The sequence below is a fragment of the Netta rufina genome, assembly GCF_964035555.1.
Source record: "Netta rufina genome assembly, chromosome: 4".
NCBI lineage: Eukaryota > Metazoa > Chordata > Aves > Anseriformes > Anatidae > Netta > Netta rufina.
The window spans coordinates 7,593,253-7,609,391 of NC_140127.1; the positions used below are offsets into that span (position 1 = coordinate 7,593,253).

The following is a 16,139-nucleotide window of genomic DNA, read 5'->3' on the forward strand; positions in this document are numbered from 1 at the left end:
AGAGCAGATTGCCTGGCCATCGATGCACGCCACGTGTTCGTAATCTTCCCACAGTGTCCATGCAGAGGAGTACAGGCAGGCACTGTGCTTTGGTTTCGTGGATGAACATGTTCAAATGAAGACACGATAAAAATATTTTCTCCTTTTGGGGTACACATTTTATTTTTTTTAAAGAAATAGGAGTGGTTTTGTACTACTTGAGGATTTAAATAGTGTTGATGTTGCATAAATGATGGCAGTAATTATTCTTAGCTAGAAATTCTAGCTGTTGATGGCTTCAACGTGAAGGCTGTCATCTAAAACTCATGGGGGAAAAAATTGACTTGAAAAAAGATTATGCAATGTAATTCGGTGGTGAGAATGTAATTCGATGGAGGGAGACCCAGTCTAAAAGCAGGAGGAATGAGATTCATGCAGGTGTCTTTGTGTTTACCAAAAAGGCCTGGAGAAAGGGGGAGCCACGTCGCTTCAGAAGCTTGTGAAAATCCCCAGAAGCCAATGGTAACAAGCCAGTTTTGTTAAACCTTGGAAACAGAACAGCGTTGGAGGAAAGACTGAATCAGGGGCAGCCCAGAACTGGTCTGGATATTGCCACACCTAAGGCTGGTGTTTGACAGACGTTCCTAGGCTAAACTCCTTTGCATCCACTCTCCTGGGGGACCAAGCTGCAGTGCTTCTCCCTCCATCCCTTATCTCTTTCAGTTTCAGGCCTTAAGGCTGTTAACATTTTTCTTTGTTAAAGCTTGTTGCCTTTCAAGGGCCTGGGCTTGGCCTTAAACTGGGGCCAAGTTGTGTTGTTTTGTTTTGTTTTTTCTCCCCTTCCCTTGGGTAGAGGAAACAAAACAAACCAGGTTTTGACACAGCATTGTTAGTTAAGCTTCCATGGGGGACTCCAAAAGCTTTGCCTTCCTTCCTGCAGATGTTTGAAATCACCCAGCAGTGAGTATGAAATTTCACAGGATAGCAGAGCCGATCTATTGAGTCTGAGACACAAAAAGAGGCGTCTCTGCGTAGTCCTGGCTGCACATTGCTCTGCCTGGCGTCCTGGGAGCTGCTCTTGATAGAGGTGCTGCTGGTTAGGTTGACTTCATTGTAATGAAGTGAAACAAATCATCATTATGCAAGGTTACATAAAGTGGTAAAGGCTGAAGCATGAAAAACCTGTGTCGTCTTGTCTAAGACATGCTTTAGAGAAGCAAGCAGGCCATTTTTTGCATGGTTTCTTCCAGTTCTAAAGGAACCTGAAATCCAAAATTTGTCAGTTATGAAGCAGTAGCATACACAGGACTGGCATGTTTCGTCTTTCCCAGAAAGCCTGGCCTTGTTCATCTGGGGCTGAGACAAACAGAGGCGTGATGGTGAAAGGAAGAGTAAATTTGCTTCAGCTTTTTCTCTTTTCAGGCCTTCTTTGGCTCATCTTATTCCTATTGCCAGTGTTGTGTGCTCTGCTAGGCAGCAGACGGTGTGGACAGATATCCGTGGAAATAAATAATGGTCAGGTTTGCGTGATAGCTCTCCTCTAATTAGCATCTTGCACACTTAGGTGGATGCACGCCATAGAAAAACTGCTTCTGCTGAACAGCTGCCAGCTCTCACTGCTCATTGAACTAGGGGACGATGCACAAATTGGCATAACGTGTTTCTTGTGAGAGAGACTGACTTCAGAATGTGGGTGCCTAAGATGATTGTAGCATGGTGAAACTGAATACAGCTCTTTCTTTTCTTTTTCTTGCAGTTTGTGGAGACATCCATGGCCAATTCTTTGACTTGATGAAACTATTTGAAGTGGGAGGTTCTCCTGCCAACACGCGGTACCTCTTCCTGGGGGACTATGTGGACAGAGGGTACTTCAGCATTGAAGTAAGTTTCTTGTTTCTTTATTTTTGGCTGTGAAACTGCTTGCAGCCTATAGTGTGTATTTGACAGTAATTTAACCACTTCAGGAACAGAGGCTCTTTGCAGACACCACTGTGAGCAAAAGAGGTCTGTGTAAATGTCACTGTTGGGGTTTTCATAAAGGCTGTTTGGTATTTGGCCAAATCCTGCTACATCTATGCAAGAGAGCTGATGGAGAACAGTCCTAGGAACTTATAGCGACCATCCAAATATAGCACAGAAGGCAGTCTGCTCTGCAGCTTAAACAAGTTAAATAGGATTAATAGACATGAGCTATTAGAAAAGGGATGTAGAGGAATAGTGACACACAATTCGACTTACTGACTTAGTTGATCTGAGCCTCCTGTATGCAAATTTCTTATGAAATAGAAGGACTAGAGAGAAAGAGAACAAAAAAGTCAGCAACATAGCATGCTGTGCTGGAGAGAATGAATGAGGCCTGCTTAAATCTGGGTTGCAGCAGTGCGTGATCTCTGGCACTTGAGTCCACGGAGCAGTGATGGACATGTGCCCTGTTGAAAGTGCTGAGACCCAGTGCAGATGCGAGCATCAGGATGTAGAATGAGGAGGTCAAATGGTAGCAACTTTAGCTGGCTTGTGGAGGAAAATCTATGAAGGAAAACTGTCCTGCCCAACATACCTACCTTTGACTAGCAGAAAGTTAAATACCAGGCATAAATGCATTGTTAGAGTGCTCATAAAACAAATGGGATTTTTTTTAATTTGTTTTGTTGCTTGGTTTTGCAAATTGAGGTGCACAGTTACCAAATAAAATCTAATCTGGATTTGTTCATCCAGATCATAGGTGATCTGGATCTCATCTGATTGACCGCTCAGTGGTCCATCAGAAACCCTTGCAGCAGCTTTTGAGCTACAGTTTGAGTCTTTCCTTTGAAGAGTTCAGACTTGAAGTCCCTCTAAGCCAAGGGAGTTATGTTATGAAATATATGTTAGAAACAACATAGGTCGTATGATACGTGGTTGTGTAGCAGTGACTAGTTAAGATGGCAGCAGACACTGCTGTTTCGTTTTACAAACGACGTCTTAGTACACTTCTGTCATAATGGTATAAAAACATGTAGTCCTAAACAGCTGAGTTACTTGCAATGTGTTTGTAAAATGGATCGGTGCATTATCTTGCCAGTTCTATATTTATACTATGCAGAGAAGTTTCTTAAAAATAAGATTCTATAAAACCACTTCTGCTTTATTGGCTGATTTTTTAAAAACTTACTTTTAAGTGTTAACAGCATCGTTGGGAGGTGATACATTCTACAAGTAGAAATACACCGTTTCAAGTGCAAACTGCAAGGTTCTTCAGCCCACATACCATAAATGTTTAATATAGTCAGGATTTAGTCTTACACTGAAGTCCACGCTGCGATCGGGCTTTTTGTTGTACCACGAGTCTGCTTTCTCCCTTCTCTGGTCTTTGGTGAGCTGTGGGCTAAATCATCACGGCATGGATTGCTGTACTGGACTGCTGAAAGAAGGGTTTGAATGTGGAAGATGCCTTTGTAGGTTTATGTTGTGTGACTGAATCTTGCACTACCATTTTTCAGTTGTGATAGCCTAATTTTTATCTCCTGAAGACTTTGACTGGACCAAGTTGCATCTGGAAGATTAGAGTTTTGTCTCCATTTCTTTATGCTTTTTATTAGAAGAGACTAAACAAGTGATTTGCTTCAGCTTTCAAGTGCCTGTCTGACAGTTTGCCAAAATCTGCTTTAGGGCTATTACTGGTTACAGACAAGAGCAAGCCATATAACATGGCAAAATAGCTTATGGGTGGGGAACAAGCCCCTTAAAATAATTCATTTTTGCAATCTGCACATACACATTTAGCAAGTTCTATTCTGCATTTAGATTTTCCATTCTGGAACACTGCTTTTTCACTGGAAGCTGCGCTGGTTTCTTCTAGAGCAAAGGAAATACCTGAACTGCCCCTTATATTATTCCTTTTTGTATGTAGGATTCTCACAGTACTACTTTTCTGGTGCATAACTGATTGTCCCCACCTGTCACCTTGATTAAACAATGCCTCTGAAAGAAGAGGAAGGTTTATATTTCATAACTGTATTCGGATTTACAGCTATGCATTCAGGCATGAACTCAGCAGAATAAGTAGTGACAAGGAGAGGGGAAATGGAGAGGAATGCACTTTGGCAGGCTGGGGGGATGCATTTGGTGGAGAAGGGGTCCTGAGCACGTCTAGCAGGCACCAGCTCTTGCCAGGACTTTGTGCTGGTGTAAAAGTCATGGTGGAAAACAACCCAGCCTGGCCTCAGTACGTATTTCCACCATGCCAGTCACCCCCTGATCTTTATTCCATCTCTCTGTTGGCTCCTCTTTCTGCCAATGTAGACGTGACACAATCGCAGTTTTGGGGTCTTTCCAGAAGAATTAAGTAGGTGGTCCAAGGTACTAATCACGAGTAATACGAGCTTTTTAAAAATCCCTTCACTTGCCGTGTGCTATCTAGCGTAAAAGTGACACCATTGAGCCTAAACCTAGCTGAGTTCTGGCAGTGGGCGAGATAATCCCCGTCTGTGGGCTGCAAAGCATTTGGGATTCTTCTGGATGAAAGGTACTATATAATGTAAGCTATTATCATTAAGAACAGAAGAAGAAATTGCATAAGGTAGGTGGAAGGCACTTGATAATGCAAAGGGAAAGAGAGAAAAGTATTTGTATAAGGCACTCAGCAGAAATGACAGTCCTTGCCCCACAGAGCTTTTGATCTAAGGGCTCAATCCTTCACATGTGTGCTCTGTTTTTACCAAGCAGAGTTGGCTCCGTTGCTTGTAGAGGGTGTTTTATGCCTGTAAAATTACTTCTAAGCAATGTTGCAGGATGAGAGACTAGTAAAGAAAATACAATAGCTTAAAAATATATATATATAAATGCAAAACTGTAGATACAATGAGACAAGCTTTCTTGGCACAGACCAAATCTTTATCCCTTTGCTGCACTCTTTTCCAGTTGACCTTTTGGCAGAGCCTGAGCGTTTCTCCTCTTAGAAAAACAGACTCTTGCAACTTGCAGTATCTGATGTGGTGCACTTGTTTCCTCAGCTCTGTAACTGATAACATTTCCAGGCTGCGCTTGTGCACCGTTCCAGGGTTCTGACTCCAGAGTAGGAACCCCTCACTTCTCCCTTTAAAACAACTTTATGGTCGTGGATAAAAGAAATCCAAATGATCAAAACAGAGGGCTATTTTTAAGTCCAAAGAGTAGTTAGATTGTAAGTGTTTCTGCAGGAATGGGTTGTAAGGAAGAACGACTGGTCTTTACCTGGGTCTGAAAACTCGTTTGAAAGTCAGACGTAAATGCAATGCAGTGCAAAGGAGTGTGCATGTAGACTGCTTTTCATCAGTGTTTGAAAGATGACAGTCGCTGTAAATGCCAAATGTAGTGCATTAATATCACGTGAAGGAACTGCTGGAATTCTCTTCCTGCTCAATCCCACATAAAAACACACAGGCTTAAGTTTTAATTGCGTACCCTTCTGATTGTTTTTGACAGAGCAGACAGTTGGGATATGCGGAATTAAACAAAAGTTCATAACTAACAGAAGTGGAAATGTGCTTAATTAAGGTTCAAAATATGTATACTTGTTCACTTCCCGAATCCAAAGACTGCCATTCCAAAAGGAAAAGCTGCTCTTGTGGTGTTTCTGGGAATAACAAAGTGAGGTGTTTGGAGTAGGTCTGAAGGTCAGGAATTTGACCATCAGACCTTACTTCAGTTTAAAAAAAGCACCTGGCACTTTAGATGCTTACAAACACTGAGCTTTTAGAATTTGACTAATCTCTCCCAAGAAAAGAGTTGCATTTAATAAATTCATGTTAGTGAGCTGTGGGTGAAGTGAACGCTGGTGAAGTCATGTGTTTACCATCTCTCAAGTCTTCGTGCACTTTTGAGGGCTTTATTGGAGGAATAAGCACCTTTTTCTCCATAGCTCTAGAATATTAATGTTTCCTAATAAAAAGCTTGAAATATTTTTGGTCAGTCAAGAGTTCATTGAAGTCAATTGTTTTGTTTACTTCTTTCAGAGCAAATAAAGTCCTAGGAACTTCATTATCCTAAATTTCCTTGCCCTTTTCTTTTTTTCTGGCAATACCAGATATGTTTCTATGTTATCAAGAGTTTTCATCTTGTAAGATCTTATTTTTCCTGGGAAATAATTCTCAGAACCTTTAATATTCAGTAATTCAGCAAATTCAAGTTATTTTTCTCTATATTGTATTCCCTGATTAGAACACCCACTTGTGTCAGGACTGTGCCCCCAGCTATCAGCCTGCATCAGCTCTTCCAGAGCGAACCACCAGCAAACCAAGAACACATTTGGGATGCAGGGAGAGTGCACAGGGCGATGCTGTGAAGGTCACTTGCACTGTTTTCCCCTCACTTCTTCCAAATCTCTGGGACTTTTTTCCATAGAAAACAGCGGGGGCCAAGACACAAGGTCCAGTAAAGAGAGCTAGGAGCCAGCACTTGGATTTTTGTTTAGAAAGTACTACTTACAAGAATTAGTGGAACATTAATAAAATAAATAAATAACTATCTGCTCACCTTTTTGGTATAAATTGAGATCCTTCCAAAAGGCTGAAATGGGTGTAATGTGTTTTAAACACTAGAAAAGAGTGTAAGGCAAGTAGCAATATTTTGCATGTGATCATTTTTAATAAAACCATCTGGGAGACCAGCTAGAAGGGTGTGTTTCAGTAATTAAAATCTAGAGGTGCTAAAGGACCGTGCAAGTGTCAAAAGCAGCTTGGGAATATTCAGCAGATGTTTAAAAACAATAAATTAAACAAGAACTGAATTCTGCAACAACATTTTGGAACCAGCTGAGACCCTGACCACAAGGAACAGTTTCACTGTTAGTCCATGAGAAGTAGGTTTCCACAGCGGTAGCCTTTTTTATTTTTAAACATGAAAGCTCTACATACGTGAGCACTTGTTTTTGAAACACAGAGAACGGGCAAAACAAGAGCACATTGGCAAAGACTTGGGGCAAGAACTCTAAGTTGTCACTGAAGGTGTGGTTGTTGGAGGTGGTTCAGAAAAGCATTTGCATCAGTGGCATGTGTTTTGGTTAGAGATACAACCTGCCTTTGTCTCTGAAATAATGCCACATTGAGTGGTACTAGCAGTGTGAGTGCAGCTGTGTGTAAAAAGGCACACAGTTTCCTTTGGGATAACTTACTCCATTTTAGAAAGCTGCATCTGTACTAGGTACTGCAATTATCCAGTTACTGCAGTGCAGTTAAAATAATGCAATTTTTATGTTTAGATGAGATGCGTGCTAGGTAGAGTGAAGGAGCTGTGCTAAAATACTGTTCAGAGAGCGTCAGTAGAGACCTTAGTAATGTACAGCTCAAATTATCTTTCTGAGTATTAATTACCTTGTGTTTAATCACATTGAACTTCGTGTGCTGGGGGAGTGCCCGATGGCATCGGTCATTTGGAGGAAGAGTTCATCTTTCGTTACACGTACAACGCTGTGAGCTAGCAGTGAGCTACAGCTTTTTCTTCTTGGCACCATCAGGGAAAGAGCACACAGGAGGCAGAGGGCTGTGTTGCTGTGGCTGCAGTCTAGTGGCAAGGGTAACTTTTTCAAGGTTACTTGCTTTGAGCACTTAATGTGGGATTCGTGGAAGGAGGTCTGGGACTCTTGTTTTCCCTTTTCAGAAGGAGCTGAGACTTGAAATTGTGAGAAGGCTCCAACTCAGCGTGCAACAGTGGAGTTAAATCCCTAGCCCATTTTGAAAATATGCTTCTTTGGCTTACGTAGCACTTAATTGCATAGACCTTTTTTCCTGGGGGTGAGGCTGCCTCAGCAGGAAAACAGCTTGACTACTGTAGGAGCTGGGAGCTGGGCAGATCACCTCTTTGCTCTTACCTGAGGGACGTCTGGATTGCAAAGTCACTCCTGGACATTTTATGCAGAGCTACAGCAAAGGTGACGTGTAGTATATTAACAACAAAGCTTGGAGAAAAGAAGTTTTGCTACTGGGAAGCAACGCTACCAAGGAGTCAGAGATTATAAACTCAGATTTTCAACAGCAAATTGACTTCAGTAAATGTTCATTTTTTTGTTTGTTTGTTTGTTTTAAACAAGTTTGCATATGCTTTCTGGACTTTTACTTGTTTGTATATAAATGACTAAGTTGGAAAGCCATGAAAAGCTGTCACCTTCATATTTGTTGTTTAGTTTGCAAGGAAAAAAATCTGCTAATTAGCTCCTGTTTATTCTTATGATATTACGTCAGTGGACTTCTGAACAGAAAAGGGAGAAAATTAAAGAAAATATCTAAAGAAAATAAGCCTTAAATATGATAGTACTGAAAACTACACAAACTGTGAAGGCTGGGCTTATGTTATTTGAGGAGTAGCTTCAAAATATGGTGTTTTCTGGACTGTGTTGCTTCTCCCTTATCTTCTCTAGTTCTCTTGAATGCTTCAAAGGGAACATGAAAAAATAAAAGTATGATAAGCAAACATAAAGTGATCTAACCATAAGCAAGCACCAAATGCAAAAAAAAAAAAAAAAAAAAAAAAAAGATAAAACTTAGTTTTCCTTATTTACTTTGCTTCCTAGACCTGGATGATATTTTAAGTATTTTGTGCTGATTTCAATCTTGCCAAGGCGTTATGAATATGAAAAACTTAAAAGGAAAATATAACCAATTCTATTTTTATTTTTAATAAAGCTTTTCATCTGTGCACTAAGTGTTGTGCTTTCCTGAATTATAAAGCGATTTGGCAGAACTAGAAGCTCTGGGGTAGCTTCAACACAACTTTCTTTTATGGTTGGAACTTTTTTTGAATGAATGGAGGTGTCACTTTAATCATCTTGTCTCACAGCATTTACCTCAAATTTTTGCATGAAACTGTAAGTTAAAAGAATTGAGTTCTTGGAAAAATGATGAAAATGAGCAGTCATCATCAGATCTGGAGAATTTTGCTGGTAACGTTGGAAATGAAGACTCCAGGCTTTCTTGCCTATTGAAGTGAAATCCCCAAAGCCATGTCTTCACTGTCTATGCAGGCACACCCCTCATGGTTGTTTTGAGCCATGGGACATAATTCATAGCCTCATCTAGGTTGGAAATGACCTTCAAGTTGATCAAGTCCAACCATCAGCCTGACCTGCTGTGTCCCGTCGCTCAACCATGTCCCTCAGAGCCATGTCCACACCTCTCTTAAGTACCTCCAGGGATGGAGACTCCACCGCTTCCCTGGGCAGCCCGTTCCAGGGCTTGACCACCTTCTCCGTGAAGAAATTCCTCCTGATACCAATCTAAACTTCCCCTGGCACGACCTGGGGCTGTTAAAGCCTGTAACCCAACAGCATAATCTCCCACTGGATTAGGTCAACACGATGTCCAACGTGGTGTTTGGACATTTCTTCTTGCTGCCTGGGGTGGCAGTAGCACCTGGTAGGTGAAGGAGGCAACGTGATATTGGGAGCCCTTCTGTACCTTCCCAAGTGGGAGGATTGATTTTTATTTATTTATTTATTTAAGTACCGGAGGGTGCTGCCTGTATCTTCTCTGCTTTTTTACCTACCTCTAAAGCCTCTGAATAAACAAACAAATTACGGAGTCCAGACAGGGCATCTAGATGTTTACGCACAATAAATTCAAGACAAAGTGCAGCATTGTAAAACCCCTGCTGCTGTGTAATTATCTATAGATAGTGTGGGTTTTAGCACAAATGGAGAAATGCGGCATCATTTTTCCTTTAAGATGATGACTGTGAAGCAAATGGGAGCAGAGATCAAAATGTTCAGATACGATTAACATAAATCTTCTATTCCTTTTTATGAAGACACTCTGAATCATAGAAGGGAATTCGTACTGTTCGTATTTAGAGGCATGAAGCTGACAAAAACGCAGGGTTTCCCCTAGGCAGAAACCACTATCAGAAGTACATTTCCAGATTCCAGGCTGTTGGCTATTAAGGTAACTCAACTCCCCAACAGAAGGAAGGGAGGCCATTAGGGGATGGTTGCATGAAAGTGTTGAATTTCGACACCTTTTGTTTCTTGTGCAACAGTCATGCAGTTGGTGGGTGTTTATGGCAGGAAGGGCTGGAGGAGAAATCGTTCAGACAGGTTTGTAGCTCGCTTTTCCCCAGGCCATCATGGTCCTTGCCACGTTCTTCCGAAGAGTGGGCTCATCAGCTTGGCAGCAGAGGGAAGGCTGAGCGCATCCAGCGGTCTCGTGGGATGCGATGGGACGTGTCTCATTTCCATGGGCTTCCCTGGAGCTGCCAGCTTGTCAGCCAGGTACCTGGCCAGGGCCATCATGCAAGGGATAAATATTCTGTGAAGGTTGCAGATTTATTCATCTGTCAGGAGTTTCTTCACGCTTTGACATTGGTGCCATGTCAGTTTTGTTTCAAAACAACTGTTTTGTTCAGATGGTCTCGAGAGGTCTCCGCACAGACTGCCCCTCCAAGTCTCCTTTTCTGCCTTTTAAAAACACGTCTACAAGAAATGTCATCTCAAATCGAAGTCTGGGAAGACAAAAGGCTTTATCTGAGGCTTTGTAGTAACTGCATTTAATGCAAGAGCTTTGTGGATTTTTCCTTCTCGTCCGTTTGTGCAGAACAGCGTAAAGTGAATAACAAGCAAGCGTTTGCTGCAAGTATTCCTGTAGAAATTCTCTAATACTGGAAGCTAAGGTATTTCCTGAAGTGTGGGTTAAATTGTTCTAGGGCAACAGTCTTTCTTCAGGCAGGATGTGCAGATCTTCCGGTGAAATACTTTCCACGGCAGATTTCTGCCTGGCCTTCCAGGTGGAGTGTACGCGTTTTGTTTTGGAGATGCGTGGTGTTCCTGATAGCTGTAACAACTGAAGGCTGAGCAGGGATTTATTTAGCCAAAGTCAGAGACTTTGATACCAGAGAACACTGATACCAGCTTCTGCCAGTCCAGGTTTCAGCACGTAGAGATGTTTGCACATGATAAACGCATGAATGACGAAGTTTTAAACATTGAAAACATGTTTCGTGCAGGGTACTTTTTCCGTGCTGTTTCTTTTTGCTGTTGGGGGGAACACAATGGTTGAATTTTGTAATGAATTATAAATTATGTTTCTCTTTCTCGTTTCTGCTTTGCAGTGTGTGCTGTACTTGTGGGCCTTGAAAATCCTTTACCCCAAAACACTGTTTTTACTTCGTGGGAATCATGAATGTAGACATTTAACAGAGTATTTCACATTTAAGCAAGAATGTAAGTGTACCTTATAGCCTGTCTTGTCTTTAATCCCTGTTCAACAGCTTCGTTTTGTTATTTCGTATTTGATACTCACTTTTCCTATCAGTAATTCTTAAGGTACTCCTAATGCTTACTCTGAGCACTTTTCAGCTGTCATCCCTGTTCCCCGAATGGGCCGACATCCTGCAGGGGTTGGGGAGGGTGTCCCTGTGATGGAGAAAGGAAGGGATTAGTCTCTGAGCTAACTTCTGATCAGAAGTGCAATTCACTCTTGCCCTGTAAATTGGCTTACACTTATTGGTATACTTCTTTTTTAATAGGAATTCCTTTCTGTGTCGCAAGAAAGGATGCAGTGACACACACAAGCTCATTAGGTGTAGACCTTCACTTGCACAATGAAACTTTTTTCTGGGGCACTGTAAACTGAAGCTATTGCCATACTCCTCTGCTGCCTTTTTAGCAGCAGGTATAAAGGAAATGTTAATTGGCTCAAAGGCTTCATGGTTTTCTGACTTTAATATGCGCATTGGTAAATTAACATTTCAGCTTCATTGTACCACCTCATTCATTTTATAATGGTCTTTCGGTAGATAATTAATTGTAAGGGACTGGGCTAAAGTTCTGATTACTTCATAGAGAGCTTTGAGTGAAAATGCAGTAGCTGATTACCACTCAGCAGACTTTTTAAGCCTTGCTGTATAGGTTTCCTGGGAGACAACAATGGCATATTAAATTGATTATTTACAGCTTTTAAGAAAAATTTAATGAACTTTGCAGAACTTCTGTTAGTTTCACCTCAAATAGTAAATGAGGAATTTTTCCACCAACGAGTAACAGTAGCCTTAGAGGGATTTTTTTGCATGAAGCAAGCTTTGCTGTAGTTTTCAGTGCAAGCGAGAGCAGTGACAGCAAGATTAGGATTAAGTAGCATTCTATTGCTGTTTTCCTTTAAGCGTTGGTTGCTTTTGTTGATACCATTTTAATCTTTAAAAGGTAAAATCAAATATTCAGAACGAGTATACGATGCCTGCATGGATGCCTTCGACTGCCTTCCCTTGGCTGCTCTGATGAACCAACAATTCCTGTGTGTACATGGTGGCTTGTCTCCAGAGATCAACACCTTAGATGACATCAGAAAAGTAAGTCTGAGTAGTGCTCGGGTCTAATGAGAGAACGGTTAATCACCGATAACTAGAAATTGAATCCTTTCTCACTTTCATTTCTGTGAGATGCTTGTATGTCATTTGGACGTTCACATTGACATTATTGCCTTTTAAAGGTCTTTTTAAATAGAACATAAAAGGAATTGCCACAATTACTGGTGTTTTATTGAGGTGAAGAAATCACCAGCAACCAGTATAATGCAGGATTTATCATCTTTGTGTTCTGAAAAAATAAAATAAAAATTGTATTAGGGAAACCAGTATTTAGGAACAAATAAACATAGTATTAATTTCTTGTAAGTAAAATCTACTGGCGCATTGTGGGCATACCACCTGATGATTCCTTGTACCTTGTTAGGCATTCTGCACTCTTGGAGAAAAGTTTTAAATTTATTTATTTATTTATTTATTTATTTTTATTTATTTATTTATTTCTAGAAAAATCTCACAATATCTAAAGAATATAATAAAAATTGTGATATGATAGCAATAATTATGGTCAAAACATTATTACTTAAAAGAAAGTCAAGAACTTCATTGTCAAAATTTACTGGTATGGTTTTAATAGTACTGCACTTGGGTGTGCAGTGCTTGTAAGAATCTTTTCATCACACAAGAGTATAATGTAAGCACCAATTTACTGAGCCCCACTTAGACAATATCAAACAATATCTTTATGCACTCTGTTGTTGCATGCTACCAAGGATTAATTCTTTTCATGTGTTTTGGTAAAAGAGATATTTAGCCCATTCATTTTTAGTGTTTCTAGCAGTATAGATTTCATATTTCTTGCATGAAGTTTGAAACTTGTAAATATGGGTACACACTTCTGAAACTTAAAGATACTGAAAGATGAATTGTATTCTAAGGCTAATTTTTAGCCTACTAGGAAATAAATATGGTTTAAAAATATAATTCTTAAATCAGTAATTACATATTTTGATTTAAATGCAATTAGATTAAGATATTAACAGCACTTTCAAAAATTACTGAATACAAAGTTTGATTTCTGAGTTAAAGGTTCACTATCTCATTAAGCTAAAATATTCTCTGCCTGAAAATTAGCTGGCTTTGCAACAGTGTAATAGCAGAGCAAAATTGTTTAGTGCTTAGATTCTAGATTAGGATCATTAACATCTTCACTTCAGCGCCCCCCCCCAATCATTCCCCTTTCCCAGCAGGTTTATTCATCTTTGGCAATCAGTAGGAATTGTTTTTGCATATTTATGAATTGTTATTTAGTTTAAATGAGTTACAGTTACAAAAGCATTAATTGTTTAGAGGGTTGAAATAAGTTAGAAGTGTAGGTATGCTATGAATATTTCATAATGAGGATGCAAAGGTAAAATTGTGGCGACCTCATTAAGACATAAACTTGGTGTTGCAAACGGGCAAGACCACTTCTTTCTGGTTGAAAATTACTTTTTTTTTTTTTTTTTTTAATAATTAACAAATCATCGTTTGATCTTTCTGGAGAGAAAGATCCTTTTTCTTTCTAGAGAATGTTTTGGACTGCTGGCTTCACTCTTACAGCCATCTTAACAAGGACCCTTTTTGTATTAAAGGATGCTTACAGAGGAATACTGCTTTCTAATATTTTCATATTTTGTCATACTCTTATATGCAGTGTGATTCTATATAATTTAAATTTTTAATGCCAGTGGTCTGTTAATACCAGGCAGAAACAGTAATTTTTAGCTGCTTAATTAGAGCTAGTATTATGGGAGCAACAGGAATACCATGGCAAGATGCTGTAATGCAGAAATGTGTTTATATATATATACATATATATATATATGTATGTATATGTATATATATATATATATGAATGTATTGAAAGTAAAATGGGAACTAACTTTGAAATAACTATTGTATTTTTTTCTTGAATTGTCTCAGTCACATTAGTCAAGTGCAATGATATTTGAAAAATCACACAATACAGGATTACTGATTTTTTCTTTTCCATATTCACAAAGAACATAAAAAAAAAATATAAAAAAAATCACATTGTATGGGAATCCACTGTATCTCCTCATTTTTCATCTATATCTATTACTGCTTCTCTTCATCAGTGTTAGCAAGGAACATTTTACTGTTACTCAAAATCCAGTTCTTTAAAGCTGAGAGTAACCCAAAGCCAAAAAGGAGTTTGCTTGGGTGTTAGTTTGGCAACCTATGGAATGAAAAAAATAATACCTTTGCTTCAGTGTTTCTATTGAAAGAAGTTAGTATTTCTTTGTCTCCTATTTTTCTTAGTTAGATCGATTCAAGGAACCACCTGCATACGGACCTATGTGTGACATCCTGTGGTCAGATCCATTAGAGGACTTTGGAAATGAGAAGACTCAGGAACACTTTACTCACAACACAGTCAGGGGGTGCTCGTACTTCTACAGGTGAACATTTCTTCTTTGATTTAATGGATTTCTCTGTGTCAGCTTGTTCTGGTTTGTTATAAATGTTTGCTTGAAGTTTATAGTGCTTCTTAGATAATTGGGTTGTGAAAAGGTCTGGCCCTTTTTTTTTCCCTGCAGGCTGGGCTTACTTTCAGGTAAATTCATCTTTTATTTGTGTCTTGCCTTCTTCCCACGACTGTAAAAACCTAAATAACTTAATTTTATTCACCAAAGCCCATGTATTTCATTTATTTTTCTCCTTGTAAGTTAGGGAATAAATTTTACTCTTTTAAAAAGGGGTAGTCAACTACATTTCTAGTTTGAAACTTATAAGTTAATTTTGAATGAAAAATACTAGTGTTGGAAGACTCACTACCTATTGCTCTGCATGGTAGGTAAAAACTGGTTTCTCCACACAGGCACGTTTTTTCCAGGTCTATTGAACTTCTGCTTAAATTTGGGACTAGTTCTTCCCATGAAATTTAGTATTTGAACAGTACTGGTTAAATTGGACTGGCTAAGAGCTGAAATGTAGACAAGTTGCCTGTAATCACAGATGTTCTTGCAGAAAACGTGTATGTAGTTAAATGCAAGGACATCAAATTATAATTATCTGTAAGTGATTTCTTTTTATATATATTAAAAATAAACCTGAGAATATTACCGAAAAGTAATAGTGGTGGGTATAGAAGCAAATCTAAAAGAAATCTGTGGGTCAGTTTGTGACTGTTTAAAGGAAGCTTCCTGATTCTTTTCTGCTTAGTAGTTATTGTAAAATTCTATCCTTTAAGCATGTTTTTTATGTGTCTCTGTCAGTGTAAAGAGTTGGGAGACCCTAACTTCTGTACATTGAAGCAGTGCATTTCTTTGGGTGCTTGGGTATGTGCCCTTGTCAGCACACAGGGAAACCAATCGACCAGTTCCTTTTTCTCAGTTTGGTCTGAAGGGAAGCTGGCTGCTGCCTTTTTCCATTCCCAGTGGTAGGTTTCTTGGTTTCGAGAGTCCTGTGAACACCAGGCAGTAGAAACCCTGCTTCAGCTGCTGGTGAAGAACTACTCAATGCTGCTTCCGTTCCCTCTTCATCATAGGAAGAGTCTGTGTTACCTTATGAATGGTGGTGGTGATTTTGTGGTGTATTCTGTAGGGATTTTGAGGGTTTTTTGTTGTTGTTATGGAAGTTCAGGCAAGCTTGCAAGGAAAGGAGTGGAGTGGAACTGACACAGGGGGAGGCTGAGTGGCAGAATGAGAAATGTGCTCAGTGAAATCTTTATATATATACAAAAAAAAAAGTTCAGTCAAAATGTTAAGAGGTTGTTGAACCTTCTGAAGGGAGCAGTTCTACTTCAGTCCATGCTAGCGATATTCAGGTCTAAGTTTTCCAAAAGACGTCAGCAGAAATGAGGAATCCAGCTTTTTTAGTGGTCTCAGAAGACCTCACCTGCAACGTAGCTG

At 39.6% G+C, this 16,139-nt stretch overlaps 1 protein-coding gene across 5 annotated transcripts in view; it reads left to right on the top strand.

Moving 5' to 3' along the window:
• PPP3CA (protein phosphatase 3 catalytic subunit alpha) overlaps nt 1-16,139 on the top strand; it is a 190,983-nt gene that overhangs the window by 129,998 nt on the left and 44,846 nt on the right. For all 5 annotated transcript variants that reach the window (XM_084286298.1, XM_084286299.1, XM_084286297.1 and 2 more), the window contains exons 3-6: nt 1,736-1,860; nt 11,032-11,143; nt 12,122-12,267; nt 14,548-14,687. In XM_084286298.1, coding sequence (XP_084142424.1) covers nt 1,736-1,860; nt 11,032-11,143; nt 12,122-12,267; nt 14,548-14,687 — 523 coding nt within the window. The remainder of the gene's footprint in view (nt 1-1,735; nt 1,861-11,031; nt 11,144-12,121; nt 12,268-14,547; nt 14,688-16,139) is intronic.